The following is a 22,004-nucleotide window of genomic DNA, read 5'->3' on the forward strand; positions in this document are numbered from 1 at the left end:
GCTTCCCCCACTTCCCAGGGCTGATCCCACCACACCCAACACAGCTCCACTTTCCTTTGCTTAATGTTCCCCCATCACTCCTAGTTCTACTCCAGGGCTGCAGGTGAGCCTAGAGATGGAGAAGGGAGAGGGGACCAGCCACCACCAGGGGAAGGGGTTGGATGGGGAGGGGGCATTCAGAGCCAGCCACTGCCATTACTCAGCCATCAATGCAGCCCCACTTATTCACCCCAAATCAATCATGAAGCTATAGGATTCGTAAAGCTTCAAGGTGGACTGGGAGAGTAAATGTTCCCCCCATGTCTGTAAAGAGGCCTCCGGGTGGATCGAGGAGTCTAAAGACCGCTATATTCAAGTGGCTGTTTGTCAGCGTCAAACACGGGGCATTGGCCACCCTGTGTGCGAGGTGGAGCTGCTGCTAGCAGGCTGCACAGCGAGGGAACCCCCGAAGGTGGCTTGCGGAGAAGCTTTTCGAGATCAGTTGCCGGGTATTGCATGACAAGACCCAATCTCTCTAGGAAGGGAGCTCTCCAGCTGAGTGCACCCTGGCCTTCTCACTGGCTCTGGCCCAGGGCCCAGTTCTGCCCTTGGAGACACACCCATGCATGGGTCCACAGGCTTCCGTGGGAGCTGAAGGCAGAAGTGTGGTGACGTGCACCTGAACCCTGTGTTCCCAGCATAGCGCCCTAGAAGGCCGGGTGAGGGAGGGATGAACCTCCACCCAAATCCTCCTCTCTCCAGTTGCTCTGCAGCAGATCAGCATTGCACATGGGGCCGTTCTTCTCCATCCGAGAAGGAAGCAAGGCTAGTGGAAACCAATTCGATCCCAAAGGAGTGCTCCTTTCTCAGGGGCCTTCTGGGGAAATACAGCCCCAACCTCTCCTAGAAGACAAATGGGGAGAGTCTCTCCCACTTCGGTCACTGCCCAGTGTGCGGGCTACAAGGAGATCTCCACTTGGCAAGTGTTTCACCCCTGAGACCAACACCTACTGCTAGGACCCGGCGAGCCAGACAGCCTTCCACCACTACCTTGAGGGGGAGGGAGAAACCAATCCCCCAGCCAGACCCACACAGCTTAGGTGTAGGATTGTAAGAGCTCACACAGGCAGCTGCAGTGGCAGATTGCAGCAGCAGCAGCTGCTGCGAGGGCAGGCAGCAGATGAGGACTTGAAAACTGAGCGGTATTCTTCAACCCTTCCGGGAGAGGAGCAGCCAGGTTGGTGCTGGCAAGCCGGAGTCAGCTGTCCCTCGGCTGCATTCCAGCCATTCCCAGGGACTTCTAAGGCAGGTTGAGAAAACACTCTGGAAGGGAAAGCATTCGAAGATAGTCTGAGAAGAGATTTTTACCTTGAAACTAGGACCATGGTTTCTGGATTTCAGTACAGTCTCTTTCTGTTCCTGTGCCTCACAGCATGCCAGGGATCTCCCGCTTCTCAGGTAAGCCTACGTCTCTATCATATAATTACAGCATCCACAGCAGAGAAGGTGGCTGTCTCCTGTCTCTTACCCCTATAATGCCCACTGTCTTTTGTGTCTTCCCATGGCATCTGGAGAATCTGCCTCTCTTCAGCCAGGTGTAGAAGACAAACAAGGGATGTGTGTGTTTTACAAGCCAATTCCATGTAATGTAGGTGAGAGACTGTGTATGATCCCCAGTGCATAGTAGCCTGGGAGTGCTAACCAGCTTTCTTTCGCAGAACTAACTGAGCAACGACCGTTGTGCATTTGCAGAAAATTGTGTTGCTAAAAATTGGTTTATGGAACAGAATAGTTTGCCCCGAGCAGGACTTTATTGCTCTTCACCTTGTTCTTTTCATGGCCTCGTGATATTCCTTTCTAGACCCATCCTGTGAATAAACGTACTGGAAAACTACCCCTCGCAGGCCATTACTTCTGACTATCCTCTGTCACTGACACTTTTCTCTTTCAAAGGCAAGGTAAGAGTTAAAAGTCACATCCATGAAACTACAGGTGCTGTAGTCTTCATAATTTCACCCTGCATCATTCTCAAACTCTTCTTCTTCTTCACCACACACAGTCAAAGGTATTGGACATTTTGGACCTGTATTCCCAGTGTAATGATCTTCCCTTCAGCATTTACGTGTAATAGAACCTTTCTCACAGTACCACGCTGGCAGTGATTTTTGGATCCTTGCATAGATGTCACATAAGTATCTGAACTCTGCAGTCCTGTGACAACCCAGTGACTGTAACACAGTTTATAATTATCCGGAGAATCAGAAAGGGTATGTACGAGCCTTTTCTCAGCAGACAATAGAATGGTTAATACTTAGGTCTTTCAGTTACGTACTGAATACAATGCACATGCTTAATCACGTTGACAAACTCTGCTGGCCTGTTAGGGACAAAGACTAAAACCAATTTTCTGAGAGCAGTTCCCTGGTGCTGTTTATTCTGGTTAGCATAAGCTAGCTGCAGTATGTCTGGTGATTCAAATTAAAAATAGCCTTTTAACAAAGAACTTATTATAAAAGTAAACGACATGCCAGGAATCAACTCCCTTCCCCCGCCCACCCCACCCCCGATTTCTGTATACCACATCCAGCCGCTATAATTTTTTATGACCGTGTTGGACAACAAATCGTAGCTGGATTAGATATCTACAGATGTATTCCACACAAAGAAAAGAACATTGGGGTTTCAAAGTTGTGTTCAAAAGTTAGTTGCCCATGCAAATTCAGTTCAGTCCCTGGGTGCACATGCTGTATGATGCACTCTTGAATTACAGATTCCTTTTTCCACCTGACCCAGCCCCTCTCAGTGCAGGGGGTAGACAGGGCTTCAATGAAAGAGGCTCTTCAATAGCTGTTTTATCCCCCTCATTCACTGTGTGGCCTTGTCCCATATTTACAGCCCACCAGCCTAAGCCTGCCCCAAAGAAGGGGCTTTTTGTTTTCCCATGGGCTTTTCTATGGCACTCATCAGCACCCATCCCAGACGATAATGAACTTACCCTTATAACACCCCAGCGAGGTAGCTCAATGAAAGGCAAAACTGGTAACTCTGGCCTCTGAAGCCTGTTGTTCAAATACCTTGTCCAGGTTCACAAAAGAAGTTTGTAGCAGAACTAGGGATGCCTAGATCCCGTGGCCAGAAGGGACCATTGAGATCATCTAGTCTGACCTCCTGTATCGCACAGGCCCGAGAACTGCCCCAGAATAATTCCTGGAGCAAAGCTTTAGAAAAACATCCCATTTTAATTTTAAAATTGTCAGTGACGGAGAATCCACCATGACCCTCAGTTAATTGTTCCACTGCTTAATTATTTGCTGTTAAAACTTTGCACCTTATTTCCAGTCTGAATTTGTCTGACTTCAATTTCCAGCCACTGGATGGTGTTAGATCTTTCTCTGCTAGACTGAAGAGCCCATGATTAAATATTTGTTTGATACTTATAGACTGTGATCAAGTCACCCCTTAACCTTCTTTTATTTAAGCTAAGTTCTCTTGAATGCTAGGCGAGTGCCTCAATCACAAGGCAATAGTTCACTTCTTACACACTCCTGCTTTATTTACTGTCTGCCCTGGGCACTGAATGATGCAGCAATCCTGTAGAAATAGGAGGGTATCATGAAAGTAAAGACTGTTTAATTTGGCCCCCTTGTGTTATGAAAGTCTCATAGGCAATCTGAATCTGGATTTTCTTAATTTCTGAGTGCTTGAATTGCAACCTTAATGTTCTGTTAATATAGTTTTGGTTTGTTTTTTAACGGAATCACCTAGGTTTTAAAAAAAGATTAAAAAAAAAGACATCATCTTATGTGCCACTATAGTGACCCTTCTCTTGGGTCGTTAGCAGGTTTTGAATCCCAGACCTTTAGATTTTCAGCACCGACCTCTACCAGTTGAGCTAAAGAAGTGAAGTGACTGGCAGCAGTAGAAAGCTGTTATCCTTGCGGGGGGGCAGCCCCCCAGAGAGAGCCGTAAGACGCATTTTGCTAGCAGGTTACACCGCTATTTGCTGTCCAGCAGTGGAATGTAAGGAGTCAGGAGTCCTGGGTTCCGTTTCTGGCTCTGGAAGGGGAGTGTGATCTAATGGTTAGAGCAGCAGCCTGCGGGTGAGGACTTGGTGTTCTCTGTTTATCAATGACGCTCTGCATTGGCATGGTGCTCGTTCACGTGTGGTGCTCTGGGAAGGTGGGGATGCAGGAATAGCTCTGTTTGACAGGCCCTGTAACAGGGTGGCCTGCTCCTGTAAGGACCAGGAGGCCTGGGTTAGCCAGCCTCTGGTCAATTAGCCCTGGCCCGCCACAGCTGCAGGATATGGGACTTACAAGGGGAGGAAGCTGAGCAGCTGAGGCCAAAGTGGAGCTAGTTCCTATGGCAGGCCCTGGGGTGAGGCCAGGCTCCCGGGAGGCTGTGTGGGGCCTGGTGTTGCTGAGGAGAAGCCCAGAGGGACGGGAGGTCTGAGCTCTCCTGCAGGGCCCCAGGGAGAAGCCCAGGGCCCAGCGACTCCAGAAGGAGAGTGTGATTAACGCAAAGGGTGAGGTCGGAGAGGGCTCCTCGTGTGAGGGTCTGTACAACTCAGAAAGACTGTTGCTGGCTCAGGGGCTTTCGGGAAGCCAGCTTAGGGCCTGACCACATACCCTGCGAGGGGATTGAGCTTTTAAGTGTGACCTGGCCGGAGTCACCGACCCCAACCGCCGCAGGGTCCGGCCGGCCGCCAGCCCTCACCCAGCCACATGGGGGCGCTGACTGGTGAGTCGCTTTTCTGTGTGGGGGGCTTGCTGTGGGGCAGGACACTCTGACAGACACCATGGGTAAAGCCCTAGGGTGTGGCAGGGCACAAGCGCAAGGTAAAACGTGCTGCGAAGGCCAGGGAACAGCCAGCCCCGATCCTTCCTTGCTGCTGCTAAGTCCAGGAGTAAGGGCGTGGCGCTATGCGGGCGAAACCAGCTCCCCTCAGACATCCCCGCTATAGTCTGCCTCACAACTACACACCAGGGGTGACCCTGCAGTTGGGGGCAGGATTAAAGCGTCACTGGTCCCCTGAGCTCTTTCTTGTGTGAAGAGACATTTAAGAAGCGACTGGAGCTTGGCCTGTCTGTACTTACAGCAATGGTGGAAGCGGAGGGGTCTAGCGCCCCGACAATGGAAATATTGGAGGGTGGGGGGCTGATGCATGTTCCCATCCCCACAATGGGCCCCGGCTGTGTTTCTGCCCCTGCACACGTGTGTGGGGCGCAGAGACGAGAGTGGGACCTGGAGGAGGGGCTGGAGCAGCCACCATGGGGCACCAGATCGGGCCAGTCTCTGGGGAGTAGGTAGGAAACCCCCAGCCCTGGGGAAGGGAAGAACTTGGGAGCAAGGGCACCGGCATGCCGAGCTGGGGGGGTCAGCCCCTGAGTCTGAGTAACCCCCCCGTCCGTTCTCTCTACCCTTCCCTAGTCACAGTGAGCGTTTCCCCCCGCCCAGAGCACGTAGATGGGGAGACGATTTCTCACAATGAACAGAGGGCTCTTTATTCTGCAGACGAAGGCGCAGTGAGCTCTAATGGCGGGAAGTGGAAGCTAGACATGTTTAGGGTGATCAGAGAACAAGTGTGAAAAATCAGGACGGGGTGAGGGGTAATAGGAGCCTATATAAGAAAAAGACCCAAAAATCGGGACTGTCCCTATAAAATCAGGACATCTGGTCACCCTAGACACATTCAAACTGAAAAGAAGGGGCAGATCGTTAAACTGGGAGAGGAATCGAGTCTTGGAACAAAGTCATTTGGGATGTGATGGCGTCTCTGTCACTTGGAATCTGTAAATCCAGGCTGGATGTCTTTTGAAGAGATTTACTGTCACTCAACCAGAAGGCGGGGAGTCCAGGCAAGAATCCCGGCATGAAATTCTCTGCCCAGTACTAGGCAGGAGGGTCGGAGAGGAGGTGATCACAATGGCTCCTTCTGGCCTTGGAGTCTCTGCAAACGTCGAGCTGAGCGGCGCCAAGGCCGAGTCAAAGAGACATTTCCTGTCTGCTGGTCCCAGCTGCCTGTGTTTGTCGGAGAGCTCGGTGTGTGCCTGGGGGCAGGGGTCTGTGTTTGAACGCTGGCCAGTGTGAACTTTCCCACTATGGTGTGCAGCATTGCCCACATTCCTGGAACCCCTCTGTCAAATGGCTCCTGGCTGCGCCCTGACGGGAAATCCCATGTCCTAGCAGCTTCTGCGTGGGCCCCTGGCAGCCTCAGTGAGGTGTAGATGCAGGGGAAAGACCTTCCTTCAGATATGTTCTGTCTGTTACCTGTGATTACAGCTAGTCAAGAAAACAGGATAAAACTCCCCAATCCCCCCAAAATCATCCCTCCTTTTTGGTCAAAATTAAAAATTTCTGCCAAAATTTGAGGGTTGAAATGTTGGGTTCTTAATTGTTCTATCCTACCCTGCCTGTGATCGAGCTGGGACACCTCGTCTTCCGGATGTAGCCATCTATATTTTGTGCCTGAATTTTTGTTCCCCACTTCTTTCAAAGAGGCGGGGGAACAACACAGATCTTGCTGATGCTGCTTGTCCGTCGATGAGGAAACACCTGTGAGCTTTCTAAAGACTGAAGGGCTAGGCTTGAGTCAGTCTGTTCAGCAGCACGATAGGAAATAGGTTCCCTAACCCGCCTGTTACGCTGTATGGCCTCCCCAGACCTCTTGACGCACAGGGAGGCACTGTATGCCCCATTCTCAATCCTACCCCAAGAGCAGATGGCCAGGGAGTGGAGGAGTGGGCAGAACCTTGCCAGATAGACATAGAAATTCCCTGCTAGTAAGGGCCAGTAGTAAATTCCTGTCCCCCTTGGGGCAAGGGGAGCACAGCTGCCCCACACATAGCGCTTGGGATAAATCCATAATCTAGGCCAAAAAGCAATACTCCATTGGGGGAAGAAAGGAACGTGGGTCACTTCCTCCCATGCTGTGGCTCTCGGCACACAGCACTGCTCCAGAGCGGCTGGTTGGAGGGTTGTCAATCGCGAGTGTATTCACAGGAAGGAAAGGGGTGAGCAGACCCGGAGGGAAGGAAGAGTCTCTTATTAATCATAATAGTCATGAGCAGGTTATTTTAAACCAACAGTGGCTGCTTAGACAGTAGAAGTAACTGGAACTGCTTCACGAGGGGGCTAGGAAAAGACTGGTGAGCCTATGGCCAGACATGTCCCCAATGGTCAGGTCAGTTTTGTTGTGATCTATCGTTTATTAGCCTTCTCTCAGGCTTGCAGCTCTGCAAAGGTGTAACAGGCATTTGTATGAAATGCTGGCAGGTTCCCACTCTGTGAAATACCCTAGCAAAACTGTACAGTGATTGAAGAGGGAGCGTGGCCTGGATGGGGGTGGGGGAAGGAGAGTCTAGTGGTCAGCGCACAGGATGGGGAGCCAAGGATTCTGGGTATGACTCCCATCTGTCCATCACTCACACCTTTGAGCCACTGTTGAACTTCGCCCTGCGTTAGTTTGTCCGTCGTGAGACTAGGTATAAGATGCAGAGCTGTGAGTGACCATCCGGCTTGCATTGCAACCCTCTGTGGGAGGGGCTTTAGATGTGCACAGGATTCTTTTGTTGTTTATTTAAGGACTACTCATATAGGCTCCAATCCCCCCCTTCCCCCTCCTCTTCTTGGGCATGAGAAAGCAGTCAGGCTCGGTCATTGCACTTCACTAGGCAGACAGGTGTCTGAGAGCTGGGCTCGGCAGGGCTTCCAGCCGTAGGGGCGCATGAGAGTAGGGATGGGGCCAGCCAACGCTCCACAGTTCCCTGACCCATCAGCTCATGCACACACCCATCCTGCCTGTGTGGGAGGAGGCACCATGCCCACAGAGGCCCTAGAGCATGACCGGAGCGGAAGGAGGATTTCAGCTCCGCCGGAGGCTTTGGCATGGCGCACCCCTTGCTCTGCTCTTCATTGAGGTTCTCGGGATGATTGCAGAACCGGTTGTTTATCCGGATGATCGCGCTCTTTTTGACGAAGAAGCCTCTTGAATGAATGATACAGAATTTCCAGGCCAGATTCAATGGCATGTTGGAAGGACGCCCACCACTGTTCGTTGTGCTCTTCAACGACTAACCAATGTGCCCTTGGCAGTGATGAGTCTGCAGTTGCCAACCCCGCGCTGATTATAAAATCCCCCTGAATCAGGGGATCTTGTTGAAAAGTTCCTTGAAGATTTCAGAAACCACCTTTCCCTGTTTAAACTGAAATTAAGTTGGGCCGTTTCCCACTTATCTGCCTCCAAGTAACTGTGTGTTGGCAGCAGGACTAGTTCCCTAGCAAGAATGGCCATCATAGATAAACCAACAAATGCAGCTGCTGTCTGGAGAAGTCCCTGGTACTGGCAGCTTTGCACAATCCTCCTGATACAGCTACATGAGACGGACGTGCACAGCTTCCACCGTGCTAGAGCAGGGCTGAAGGGCAGTTCCCACCCACCCTCTGCTGGGCGCTTCACCCGGAGACCCCGAAAAGGAAGAGGGTGCCTGGTCTGAGTCTCCGAGCCGTCTCTGCTCCTTTGCCCAAGGCCATTCCTGTTGATTCTCTCAAGGGTATTCTGCTCAGCCCCTTGGCTTCATCCTTGTCTTAGTGCCTCCACTTGCCTGTGTCTGGATCTCCAGCCAGACTAAACCACCCCTCCGCAGGGTACCATCCCATGGCACAATTAGCCACTTAGGGTGGGTCGTTCCACTCACTCCTCACTCTGACTCCGATGGGTTTATAGCAAAATCCGAAAGCTCCTTTCCCATTCTCTCTGCCGCAGTCCTGGCTCACAGACGCCCGACCAAGGCGCCCTTTCTCACGCATCTGCCTGCCTCACGGGGGTGCCAGCAAAGAAGTCTAGCACAGTTCCTGCCCCTTCCCAGGCTTGGGCTGGGGGCCTCTTTGCTCCGTGGACCCTGCAAACAGGGAGAAGTGAAGCTGCCATACAAGTCACCCTTCGGCCCAGCAGTAGATCTGGGGCCTTGCAGGCAGGTTTCCTGTTGCAGGAGAAATCAGTGATGTGGATCTGGGGATGTTCTTGGTGTAGCTTGTTCCTTTCATCCACCAGTTCCTGAACAGAGCTGGTCCCAACTGGCATGCGGGCCAGGCCCTTTTCCAGGGAGCTTGGCCCAAACGCCAGTGCCTGGCTCCCAGCAAGGGACTCTGCCCCAACTGCCTCTAATTAGTGAATAACGCAGAGCGCAAATTCCCTTGTTGACAGCATCAGCCTCCCCAAGGAATCTGCACCATACTACAACGCCATCTGGTGACCCCTCCCTAGCACTAGGAGGACGTGGCTTTTGGGACCCCCAGGAGTAGCTCGGGGTCTCACATTGTTCCTCGGAGAGAGAGCCTTGGAGAGGGTGCAGCGTACTTCCCCGCTCTCACCAAGCTAGTTACAGACCGACTGTAGCAGAACCAGGGTTAGAGCCCATTTCTCCTGAGTCCCGAGCTAATGCCTTAAGCACCCAAGACTGTCGTTCTCTTCCTTCGCTGTTTGTTCTGTGCACTGACTGAGGCCGAGGCCAAGTTGAGCAAATAGCGTGTGAGCAGGTAGCTAAAGACTGTACGACAATCCCTATGCACTCTGTGGTCCTTCTGAAACGCTCTTGACAAGAGGCAGGAACCATATCTGCTCTCTGTTCCCATTGACAATGGACATTTCCCAGTAGAACAGAAGTTGCTTATTTGTGGGGGAAACTGAGTTTTGGTGAGAGTCTGAGCTACAGAATTGCCTGTTTGGTTCAGGCTTGCTTTTTGGTTTTAAGTTAGTTCTGCTGCATGTTGTCACAAAGATCCACACCTCCCGGGTGAATCAGTTCCTCCAGCTCCGAACCAGAACTGTTAGCTTTCAGGCATAAATCTCACAAGTGTTCCTGGCACTCTAAGAAAGGACAAGACATCTGTTTTCCTATTATTTTATAAAACTGAAGTGGAATATAGCTCTGGTTCCAAAAGGACTTAACATGAGCTATGGAATCCCTCCCAGGATTTCCAAAGTAATCACAGCCCTCGCTTGTCATACTCAGCATTGAATTATTCTCTTACAAGTAGTTCACAGGAAGCCGTCCTTGAAGTAAGAATTTCTTTATTAGGATGAAGGACTCAAGGGTCTGGTCACATGAAAAGCAAAATCTGCAGAAAGTCCTGATCTGCCCCAGACAGATCTTACAAAGAATGTTCCCTCAGAGCCACTGGAAGGTTTGTCTGGAAGCAGCATCAAGGCCCAAATCTGGAGCCAGATTCAACCCGCAAGCCCCATGCTGGGCTCAGCAGGAACACATTCAATCAGCATGAATCCTAGGAAAACTCATTTCTTTAAGTTTATGAAGATTTTATCAAGAGAACTGGGAGTGCAATGTAGCTAGAAGGGTTGATTTTAGTGTCTGCCCATTGTAATTAGAGGGCAGTGCTAACCAACGAGGACTAAAATATTGGAAAAGGAAGAAAACATGAGTGACTTCCAGCTACAACAGGAAGACTTCTTGTTCAGCTTTGTGTGCGCTTGGAAAATAACTCTCCTATGACCAAGATTCCTGATCAGCGGAACAGGATCTCCAATCTGTCCCCCAAAACTCTCTCTCTCTCGCTCTCTCTCTGAGGAGATTTTTTTTTCCACAGTAATAACCCAACCAGGAGAGACGGTTTAACAAATCAAAGGCAATCGGAACGGATTTGGGTCTGGGAGTGTGAAACATCGTAACAAGTGACTGCACAACACTCTGCAAAATACAGAATGGCTGGCTCCTTTTCGGGAGGTTCATGTCTTCTACGCCAGCATGTCATGGGTGTAACTCCCACAGTGTCATGGCCCTGCATGTGTTTACTGAAAAGGAGTTCGGTGAGACAAGAAATTTCCACTTGGAACTCCTCCCGTTATCAGTCACCTCACGCTTAACAGGTCGATTTATTGATAGCTATTGTACGGAGCATCTCCATGGAATGGTACCGGCAGGTTTGAGATCTACTGACGAAAAGTGCTACAGAAGAGCTAGGTGGTATTACCCAGTTGCTGTTGCCTGTGATGAGATGACGGCTAGTACCTGTAGCCGGATTCCCAGACAGAGCAGTGTTTAATGAGCATTGCTGTGAGTGAGTATTCTGGTTGTCATTGCCTTGACTAGGAGTCAAGATAATTCCCATATTTGGAGGGCCTAATGTAGAAGTATCACAAATGGCACACTCTTCCCCCCCAAGCAGCATCCATTGATGGGAACTGGGGTGGCTTTTCACCTTCTCTGCAGACATTCGGTGATAGTAGCATCCTGTGCTCTTAAGGGGATAGCTAGTGGCCCCACTCCCCAACATCCCGCCTCCTTGCTGGCCCTCTAAGTTCCCAGGAGCCAAACTCACAGAGCGCCCACTGACTGCAATGCCTCAGCACCTCTCAGGATTTGGATCTGGCCAGGTTGCCACTAGCAGACAGAAGGTACTAAGTGCTGGACTGAGATGACTGATATTCATGTGGTTCATACCCTTGAGCACACTTGGATCCCCTTTGGTTTCTTTTTTCCTGTGGACGATGATCATAAGCAGTGTGCAGGGACTATGGAAGTTAGTAGCATTGGGATTTAGATGGACAAATCACTGTTCATTGATCTGAAAATTTTCCCCACCTGTCTCGTCTCTGGGCATATTCCCTGGGAACGATCAGCTATCATCTTCACGTAGTCAGTTTTTGGTGTGAGCCCATTTGGAACCTCAGGAACTGAACTTTTCACAAGGTCTGAAATAATTGGGGTGACTTTGGTTTCCATCTTCGCAGACCCCTGCCCACCTGGGTTATGGAAGAGAAAGCCCTTGAATCTCATGAGAGAGCCTGACACAAGGCGGGTGAGGTAATATCTTCTATTGGACCAACTTCTGTTATATGTGACCAAACACACCAAGAAATCTCTTCTCTACGGCCAGGAACTCAGATACCACAGAATGTACTCCAAAGAGAAAGTCCAGGAGACACATCTAAACACACATAACCACCTTCACCAAACAAGGACACCCCACCAGAATAGTAGATCGCATCATGCAGTGGGCTACCCAAGTACCCTGAGAGAACGTTCTTTAATGCAGAAATAAACCCCCCTCCAACTGCACACCCCTAGTTGTCACCTGCCACCTGGAACCTACATGAGGTATCATCAAACTACAACCCATACTCAGTGGGGACCCCATCCTGAAAAAAATCTTTTTCAGTTCTGTCTTCTGGCCTTCAAACAACCCCCACCCCGCAATCTCTCCAAGTTCATCAGAGGCAAGCCTCCCACAGACCAGGACACACCAACTCAAAGCAGCACCAGACGCAAAACCTGTAGACATAGAATATCAGGTTTGGGAGGGACCTCAGGAGGTCATCTAGTCCAACCCCCTGCTCAAAGCAGGACTAATCCTGAGACAGTTTTTTGCCCCAGATCCCTAAATGGCCCCCTCAAGGATTGAATTCACAACTCTGAGTTTAGCAGGCCAATGCTCAAACCACTGAGCTATCCCTCCCTCCTGGATAGCCAATGCCATGATGATCAACACACTTTTCAAGATCCATGGATCCTACACATACCTATCACAACTTATGGTGTACCTCATATACTGAATATAGTTGAGAAACCATCTTGAACAACATCTGTACCTTGCTAGATTGTTGTAGACTTTTAGATGCACATTTTCACGCTTATTTGCTTGCAACCCTTTCTAACTTTATTCCTTTTATTTGGCATCCCTTAACCTGTGTCCTATTGTTAGTACAGGTGTTGTTGTTGTTGTTACTATAAACCAGCTCAGTGTTCTGTTTAAATAGAAGGGTGTATTTACCCCAGTTAAGTTAGTAAGCTGTGATGTGCTTTTGTGTCTTTAGAGGAACAAACAACCCTTTTTAGTTCTCTGAGTTGTCCAGGAGAGGACTGGACATTGCAGTGCACCTGGGTTTTGGAAGATTTGGGATGGGGAGTGTGTTGGGGTCACCTTGCTTGTTATAACCCAGGCTGGTGGAAGCCGGAGTAGGGTTGTGGGGCTGTGCACAGGCAGCTGGGGTCAGAATTGCAAGACCAGGGCGGTGGCTATACACAGACACCCAGGATGTGACCTGCAGGAGCCCAGGCTGGGAGCTACCGTAGCAAAGCATTGTGAGGCTCCCAGGGGTGCATGGCAAGTGGTGACATAACCCCTCACAGATCAGAGCATGGCTTTTCTGCCATTTCTGTCATATACGTTGAATTTGATACCTCCTGGGTCACCTCACCAATCCACTTGGCAATTGTCTTTGCTTAGGAAAGGCTCCGGCAATGGGGTGACTGCTGGCTAGATGGGCAGCGGGCTGTAGCGCTGGTACTCAGCTGTGCGACAAAGTGCCTGGAACTCGTTGGTGACGCCATACTGACTCAGTCTTTCTGAGGGACTAAACTTCACCGGATCCCCCTCGTGTGTAAATAAAACAGGGTTACAAAATGCTGGGGACACAGGGGGGGGGATGAGGGTGGGTGAAGGGGCTGCTGATTTTTGGCTGGACATATTCCTGGAGGTTTAGTCACATGACATAATCTTTAATTAATTATTAATCTCTACATCCTGGAGGTTGGCAAGGAAGGGGGCACTAGGCGCATGGCTCTGCTGGGGCTGCAGGGAGGAATTGCAGAATGGGACGATGCTGGACGGGGTTGAACTTCTGTTGCTACGGTTAAAAGTATGGATGGATTTTCACAAGCTCATTGAGTTCAGTGCGGTACCTCTGGCTGTGCCGTTATTTGACAGCGTACCCCTGAAAAGGCCTGGGTGTGCCAACGAACTGCTCAGCCCCCCACTGAATGTACATAGACCTCATGTGTTAGGCGGGGAAGCGGCCGCTGGAATAATCGCTCGCTAATTGTGCTTAATGAGCTGTCACTACGTTGCTGGCAGCTGCAGATAAAGGGAGCTAACGCGCAGTGCGTGACGTGTGCGCTCAGCGTTGAAACGGCTTCTCTTTCTTCTTCACAGAACTGCCTCACCAAGCAGCAGCTCCTGGCTGCCATCCGCCAAATGCAGCAGTTCTTAAAGGGGCAGGAAACACGGTTTGCAGAGGGAGTGCGCGTCATGAAGAACCGGCTGATAACCCTGCAGAACGTGGTGACGAAAGCCGCCCCGGACCCACAATCCGGTAAAGACCCACAGCTGGCCCTTCAGCAACAAGAGCAGCCGTAGCGCATCTGGCTGCGATGTACACTAGTGCCGACAGGCTGTTCTCCCCTTCCCCCCCCGGCCCCGGCAGGGAGAGCGAGGGCCTGGCAAGCTAGCTCTTGGCACATCCCGCTGCCCACCATGCCACGCTGCACTGTGGACTGCCAAGACCTAGGGGCGCTGCTGCCCCTCTCTCTTCCCCCCCTCCACTCCCTACTGTTTGGAAGAGAAGGGGAACACATGTCCCACCCAAACGGCTCCATACATTGTGGGACAGCCCCAATGCACCTTTTCTCCCCATACCAGACTGTCCATCAGTCTCATCCCATGGTTGTACACGGCACTTTGCACACAGATCAGGAATCTGCCCCAAAGTAGCTACAGTAGTTCATGTTCAGTGTGACCTGCTCTTCCCACACAACCAGCTCAAGCCGTCTGACCATATAGTAGCCCATGATCTTAATTTTAGATCTTAAAATGAGGTCAGTATATTTATAGTGCTCGCTCGCTCAATCCTCTTTCCTGTTTCTCTCTCGGGGGCATGCTTGGTCTCCATACGCAGTAATAAATATGTCTCTCTATGGTCTAGAATGATATTCAGTTTTCTCAGCACATGATAAGCCGAAATCATCTTTTCTGTGGAAAGCAATGGCGCCTGAAAGCTTTACTTCTCATGCATGGTTTGCAGTGTCACAACAGTGTAGAAACTGAAGACTTGTCTACACTGGCACTTTACAGCACTGCAACTTTCTCGCTCAGGAGTACGAAAAAACACCCCCCTGAGCGCAGCGTGGTAAAGTGCCAGTATAGACCGTGCCCCAGCGCTGGGAGCTGCGCCCCTCGTGGAGGTGAGAGCTCTCCCAGCGCTGTGCCGTGACTACACAAGCCACGTTAAAGCACTGCCACGGCAGCGGTTTAACGTTGCCAGTGTAGACAAGCCCTGAGCGTTGTCAGGTGACAGTTATAGAAGCATCTTAGGAGAACAAGTCCCATTGAAATTGAAGTCACTTAGGGTCTTTTGAGCCCCCATCATTCGTACTTAATTCTCCTACGTCTATTGAAAGGAAGGTAATTGCCGTATTGACTTTCAAGTTTCCCAGCCTTTTCACTGCAACACTGCAGATCGTTTTACACTGCTGGCATCTAAAATTTAAAAGGTTGTAGAGGCGTTTTTACACTAAGGGCTGCAGGAAAGCGGACAGGTACAGAGGAGCACGCAGTTCGGCCAGAGACATCCCTTAGGGGAGGAGCTATTAAAAGGGATACTCAATATCCTAGTGAAGAGGAGAGGATAGAAGTTGATGAAGTACGGGTAGGAACTGAAGAGAAACAGTCAAATGAAAAAGAGTCCCGTTCAATTACGTCACCGGAAGGCAGACAACCGAACACTGACAAATGTTATAAGTCCTTATATACAAATGCTAGAAGTCTAAATACTAAGATGGTGAACTTGAGTGCCTGGTATTAAATGAGGATAGTGATATAATAGGCATCACAGAAATTTGGTGGAACAATTGATAATCAATGGAACACAGTAATACCAGGGTTCAAAATGTATTGGAACGACAGAGTAGGTCATGCTGGTGTGGGAGAGGCTCCATATGTGAAAGAGAGCATCTTGAGTGAATCAAACTGTACCACAGAGTCTCTGTGGAGAGAAATTCCCTGCTTGAACAATAAGAGTATAGCAGTAGGATTATACTACCAACCTCCTGACCAGTATGATAAAGGGTGATTCTGAAATGCTCAGGGAGACTAGAGAGGCTACAAAACCAGAAAACTCAATAATAATGGGGGATTTCAACTATCCCCATATTGACTGGGAACATGTCGCCTCAGGAAGGGCTGCAGAGAAAATTTCTAGACACCATTAAATGACTGCTTCTTGGAGCATTTTGTCCTGCTACCCACAAGGGGAGAGGCAATTCTTGATTTAGTCCTAAACAATGCATAGGATCATGTCGAAGAGATGAATATAGCTGAACAACTTGGCAATAGCAACCATAATGTAATTAAATGTAACATCCTTGCAGGGTGGAAAATACCAAAGAAACCCACTGCGGTAGCATTTAACTTCAAAAAGGGGAACTACACAAAAATGAGGAAGTGAGTTAAACAGAAATTAAAAGGGAGAGTCACAAGAGTGAAATGCCTGCAAGCGTCATGGAAACTACTAAAAAACACCATAATAGAGGTTCAAACTACATGTATACCCCAAATAAAAAAAAAGTAGGATAAAAAAATGCCACCATAGCTAAACAGGTTTCAGAGGGGTAGCCGTGTTAGTCTGTATCAGTAAAAACAATGAGGAGTCCTTGTGGCACCTTAGAGATTAACAAATGTATTTGGGTGTAAGCTTTCGTGGGATATAACCCACTTCATCAGATGCATGGAGTGGAAAATACAGTAGGCAGGTATAAATATACAGCACATGAAAAGATGGGAGTTGCCTTACCAAGTGGCAGGTCAGTGCTAACGAGGCCAATTCAGTTAGGGTGGATGTGGCCCATTCTCAAGAGTTGACAAGAAGGGGTGAATATCAACAGAGGGAAAATTATTTTTTGTAGTGACCCAGCCACTCCCAGTCTTTATTCAGGACTAATTTGATGGTGTCAAGTTTGCAAATTAATTCCAGTTCTGCAGTTTCTCGTTGAAGTCTGTTCATAGCTAAACAGCAGAGGAAGACTCAGAGGCAAAAAGGCATCCTCTAAAAATTGGAAGTCAAACCCTACTGAGGAAAATAGAAAAAAGCATAAAGTCTGGCAAGTCGACTATAAAAGTATAGTTAGGCAGGCCAAAAAAGAATTTGAAGAGCAACTAATTTTTGTGTCTTTTGCTAACAACAAAGTTGTTTGTAAGTAAATCAGAAGCAAGAAGCCTACCCAGTAGTCAGTGGAGCCACTGGAGTGTAAAGGTGCTAACGGAGCACTCATGGAAGACAAGGCTGTTGTGGAGAAGCTAAACAAAGTCTTTGCCTTGGTCTTCATAGCAGAAGATGTGAAGGAGATTCACACACCCGGGCCATTCTTTTTAGGTGACAAATCTGAGGAACGGTCCCAGATTGAGATGTCAGGAAAGGACGTTTGGAACAAACTGATACATTAAATGGTAATAAGTCACCAGGACCAGATGGGATTCACCCAAGAGTTCTAATGGGACTCCGATATGAAATCGCAGAAAAACTAACTGTGGTATGTAACCTATTGCTTAAATCAGTCTCTGTACCAGATAACTGGAGGATAGCTAATGTATTGCCGATTTAAAAAAAAAGTTCCCGACGTAATCCCAGCAATTACAGGCCGGTAAGCCTAACTTCAGTACCAGGCAAATTAGTTGAAACTATAGTAAGGAATAGAATTATCAGACACGTAGATGAACACAATATGTTGGGGAAGAGTCAACACAGGCACACCAATCTATTAGAATTCTTTGAGGGTGTCAGTAAGCATGTGGACACGGGTGATCTAGTTGATATAATGCACTTGAACTTTCAGAAAGCCTTTGACAAGGTCCCTCACCAAAGGCTCTTCAGCGAAGTAAGCAGTCATGGGACGAGAGGGAAGGTCGTATCGTGCGTGGATCAGTAACTGTTTGAAAGATAGGAAACAAAGGGTAGAAATAAATGATCAGTTTTCACAATGGAAAGTGGTAAATAGCAGGTTCCCTGGGGATCTGTACTGGGACCAGTGCTGTTCAACATAGTCATAGATTATCTGGAAAAAGGGGTAAACAGGGAAGTGGCAACATTTGCATATACAAAATTATTCAAGTTAAGTCCAAAGCTGACTGCAAAGAGTTCCAAAGGGATCTCACTAAATTGGTGAGTAGGCAACAAAATGGCAGATGAAATTCGATGTTGATAAATGCAAAGTAGTGCACATTGGAAAACATAACCTCACTACACATACAAAATGATGGGGTCTAAATTAGCTGTTACCACTCAAGAAAGATCTTGGAGTCATTGTGGATAGTTCTCTGAAAACATCCACTCAATGTGCAGCGGCAGTCAAAAAAAACTTATTAGGAAAGGGATAGTTAATAAAACAAAAAATATCAAACACCACTTGATATATCCATGGTATGCCCACACCTGAATACTGCATATAGCTTTGGTCACCCCATCTCAAAACTAAGAAGCTATATTTGAATTAGAAAAAGCATACAGAAGTGCAGCAAAAATGATGAGGGGCATGGATCAGCTTCCATACAAGGAGCAATTAAAAAGACTGGGACTGTTCGCCTTAGAAAAGGTGATAGAGGTGTATAACATCATGAACCGGGTGGCACAAGTAGTACTGGAGTGTTATTTTCCTCTTCACATAAGACCCAAATCTGGGCTCACCCAATGGAATTAGTAGGTAGCAGGTTTTAAAACAAACATAAGGAAATGCTTCTTCACACACGCACAGTCAACCTGTGGAAGGAACTTGTTGCCGGGGTTGTTGTGAAGGCCAAAAGGATAATTGAGTTAAACGAGAATTGGACAAGTTCATGGAGGATAGGTCCATCAATGGCTATTAGCCAAGATGATCAGGGACGGAACATCATGCTCTGGGTGTCCCTAAACCTTTGACTGTGAGAAGCTGGGACTGGACGACAGGTGATGGATCACTAACTAATTGCCCTGTTCAGTTCGTTCCCTTTGAGCATCTGGCACTGGCCACTGTTGGAGGATGGGATACTGGGCTAGATGGACCATTGGTCTGACCCAGCATGTCTGTTCTTATGTTCACATTCTTTTGTTATTACTTGATCCTTACATCCATCCAACAAGATCCAATGGCTGGAGCTCAAGCTAAATTAAATGCAGTGCGAGATAAGGTACACCTTTTTAACACAGAATGGGAATTAACCATAGGAACATCTTCCGTCACCTGCGGTATGTAAATCAAACCTGGATGTCTGCCTAAAAAAATCACTGTAGTTTAGCCGCAAGTTATTGGGCTGGATGCGGGAGTCACTGGGCAAAATTCTCTGGCCTGGGCTATGCCGGAGGTCAGAGTAAATGATCATAATGGACCTTCCTGCCTTGAAATCTATGAGCTGCCTTGCACCTCATTTGCACAGTGCAAATGACTCCCCAAGGAGCTCGGCGGTGGAGAATCAGGCCCTTCCAATGCAATCTCATATGATTAAACTTTCTAGGGAAGTGTTGTCTAGTGTGTAGAACAATTGTTCTGAGTCAGGAGACTTAGGTTCTTTTCCTAACTCATGTCAATGAGATGGGATTGGATGCTACCCTGCTACCGGATGAAGAGCCTGTATCTTTTGTGTCCAAGTCTCTTTCACCTACAGAGCAGAAGTATGCACAGAATGAAAGTCTCTCACACCGGCATTTCCGTGAGAGACGGGAGCTGTACATGTATGGTCAAGATGTGGTCATTTTATCAACTCAGCCTACAAGCCACTTTCAGAAGCACTTATGGTGAGCTCCAAAACAACTCCAACGTAGCACTAATTCTGATCTCCCAGACGTCCATGGAAAGTCTCACATTAGGTTCAATCCAGCTCCCACTGAAATTAAACTGCCAACGGATGTTCCTGGCAAATGTTACCCCTCCATTCTCCTAACTCTTGCCAGTCACTATCCATTTCTCTTCCACCACAGGGTTCTTTTCTGGGTATTGTTCCGCCCAGGCACTAGCTGCCAGGGCACGGCACCTGTTGTAAGTAAACTGCACATCCACATTGAAAGGTGCAAATGAAGAGCCCTTTAGTTTCCTTTTCAGTTTCATGGTATAGTTTGGATGTTACTGATTCACTTTCCTATCTGACATTGCTGTAAGGGAACAGAATTGATACCACACTAAATGGCATCCCCAGAACCAAGAGCTTTGACTTAGCAGAAATGCCTTTGGCCAAACATCTTCACACTTCCGGTGAAGATTCGGATAGCTGCCTTCTCTCCGAGAGCTGGCTGAGTGTTAGCTGGGAGCTTCGCCACTGGGGGCGAAGAGTGTCGGAGAACATTTCTGAGAATGCTGAATAAAATTCACTGCTGCACCGTGATGCTAATAAAACAACAGAGCAGTGAACGGAGTCAACCTGACTCAAGAAATCCCAGCAGCCTTTCTCCAGAGCTGACTCGCCTCTGGGAGCCTGCAAACGCCACCCCCCACAGATTCCCCCACTCTCTCTGCTCTGCTAATGATACAACAATAGCCCTTTCATTCAAAGACCTCTCTGCATTCTGCTCTGCTGCCCCTCTGCCTGGAACGGCCTCCCAATGCCTGTCACTTAGCTGGGCGGCGCCCTCGGAGAGCCCCACTCCGCAAGTGCTGGGTGAGCCTTCGAAACCATCTCACCTTTTACCAGCCATCGTGTGAAACGTTCACCGGGGTGAGACAAACCAACCCCTTCCACAGTCCCTCTTGCTGCTGCACTGGACTTGCTACAGGGAGGCATTCAATGGGGGGGCACGTTTCCATACAGCACTGGAGCTAGCCTAGGACACAGGAATATTGGCCCTTCCATGGTGGCTGGCGCTGTTCACATCACCTTGCGTTCAGGTATGGTCTTTAATTATGGGCTCACCCACCGGATCCCTGCCTCGTTCAGTGGGCAGGTTGGACACACAATGAAGCTTGCGTGGGCCTCCATGGATCTGACACTTGTGACTTCTGATCGCTCGACATGGCAACCTAAGCTTTTCACACACTTTGTGCAGGTGTGAGATTCCTGCCGATTGGAGTCAGTGGCAGGAAGCATTACACCCTGTAGCGTTGGCAGGATCAGGTCCTCAAAAGCATAGGTCGCAGAGCCAGACGGGCCTCCCGGGCCATGGGTATCTGAGCGGCACTGTGACCCTGTTGTGGAAGCAGAGAAAGAACTGACAGGAAGGGGATGCAATGCATGACAGTTCTTTCTCTGCTTCCACACTGTGCACCGGCTCACACCCCCACTCACTGAAATGTGACCCGGTGGCCCCTCTGTCATGACAGTGGTGCAGGCAGGCCAACTTTAAGAGTGAGGTTGTGACCTGGCACGCAGGTGGGCGACACCACTCCGATTTGGAGGGGGTGGGTGTAGGGACTCATGGGCTGGGGGAGTCAGGCTGCTGCGGGGGAGGTCCATGAGACAGCAAGAGGAGGGTTGGGGGGAACCTATGCCCACCACTCTACATAGTGCTCTGCAGCCCCTGCCCTAAGAGGCACTTTTTTGACATCTAACAAGGGGGCATTTTACTCCCGCAGAGACGCATTTCTCATTCTGGGGAAAGTGAAGAGGTTTCATGTAAAACAGAAAGATGGCCAGATTCACTGCTGCTCTAAACTGACTTCAGTGGTGCTGCACCGGTTTACTCCCACAGAAGATTTGGCCCAGAGCGTGTAACAATTGCGTGTTATCAAATGCTTCATCCGGCCAATGGCTACTCAGAGTAGGGACCTCCCAGACCATACAAGTAGGGATGTCCTATAGTCTTCCATTGCGAGGTACCAGCTCATTCTTTCTTTCCTTTCATACGTGACTAGCCCTCGCGGCACTTAGATAATTCTGTCATGAAATAGGCCAGCGGGCTCTGAACACGAACCTATTATTGACGTGCTGATTTTCTTTGCTGAAGACAGAGCATTCTTTAATGGTACCGCTGTTTCACTCTCCTCGTGTGGTTTGTGGATTTTTTGTAAATGTCAATACTTCACTTTTCTTTCTTGCTTTCAGTTGGAAGACAGCATCTGAAGGAGTGGGCTCTGCTAGCTGATTTTCCATACACTTTTTCTCTGTTGATTATTTCATACCTAATGTAAAATAAGCCATGTATTTTGGAGGCAGATTCTGAGGGCCTTTGTCTAGTTGAATAGTGCCTTACTCTGAGAGTAACCCTTCTGAAGTCAATGGAACCACTTCCAGCCTCAAGTATCGCTCACTATGAATAAAGGTCTCAGTATCTGGCC

General features: G+C 48.9%; 1 protein-coding gene across 2 annotated transcripts in view; it reads left to right on the forward strand.

Moving 5' to 3' along the window:
- The first annotated feature begins 664 nt into the window (after positions 1-664).
- The window catches only part of FBLN7 (fibulin 7), a 35,296-nt gene continuing 13,956 nt past the window's right edge, over positions 665-22,004 (forward strand). Inside the window, exons 1-2 of one of the 2 annotated variants that reach the window (XM_054023090.1) lie at positions 665-1,437; positions 13,930-14,089. In XM_054023090.1, coding sequence (XP_053879065.1) covers positions 1,363-1,437; positions 13,930-14,089 — 235 coding nt within the window. In that variant the 5' untranslated portion in view covers positions 665-1,362. The remainder of the gene's footprint in view (positions 1,438-13,929; positions 14,090-22,004) is intronic. The other variant, XM_054023089.1, reaches the window with a different exon arrangement.

The sequence above is a fragment of the Malaclemys terrapin genome, chromosome 3 (genome assembly GCF_027887155.1).
Source record: "Malaclemys terrapin pileata isolate rMalTer1 chromosome 3, rMalTer1.hap1, whole genome shotgun sequence".
NCBI lineage: Eukaryota > Metazoa > Chordata > Testudines > Emydidae > Malaclemys > Malaclemys terrapin.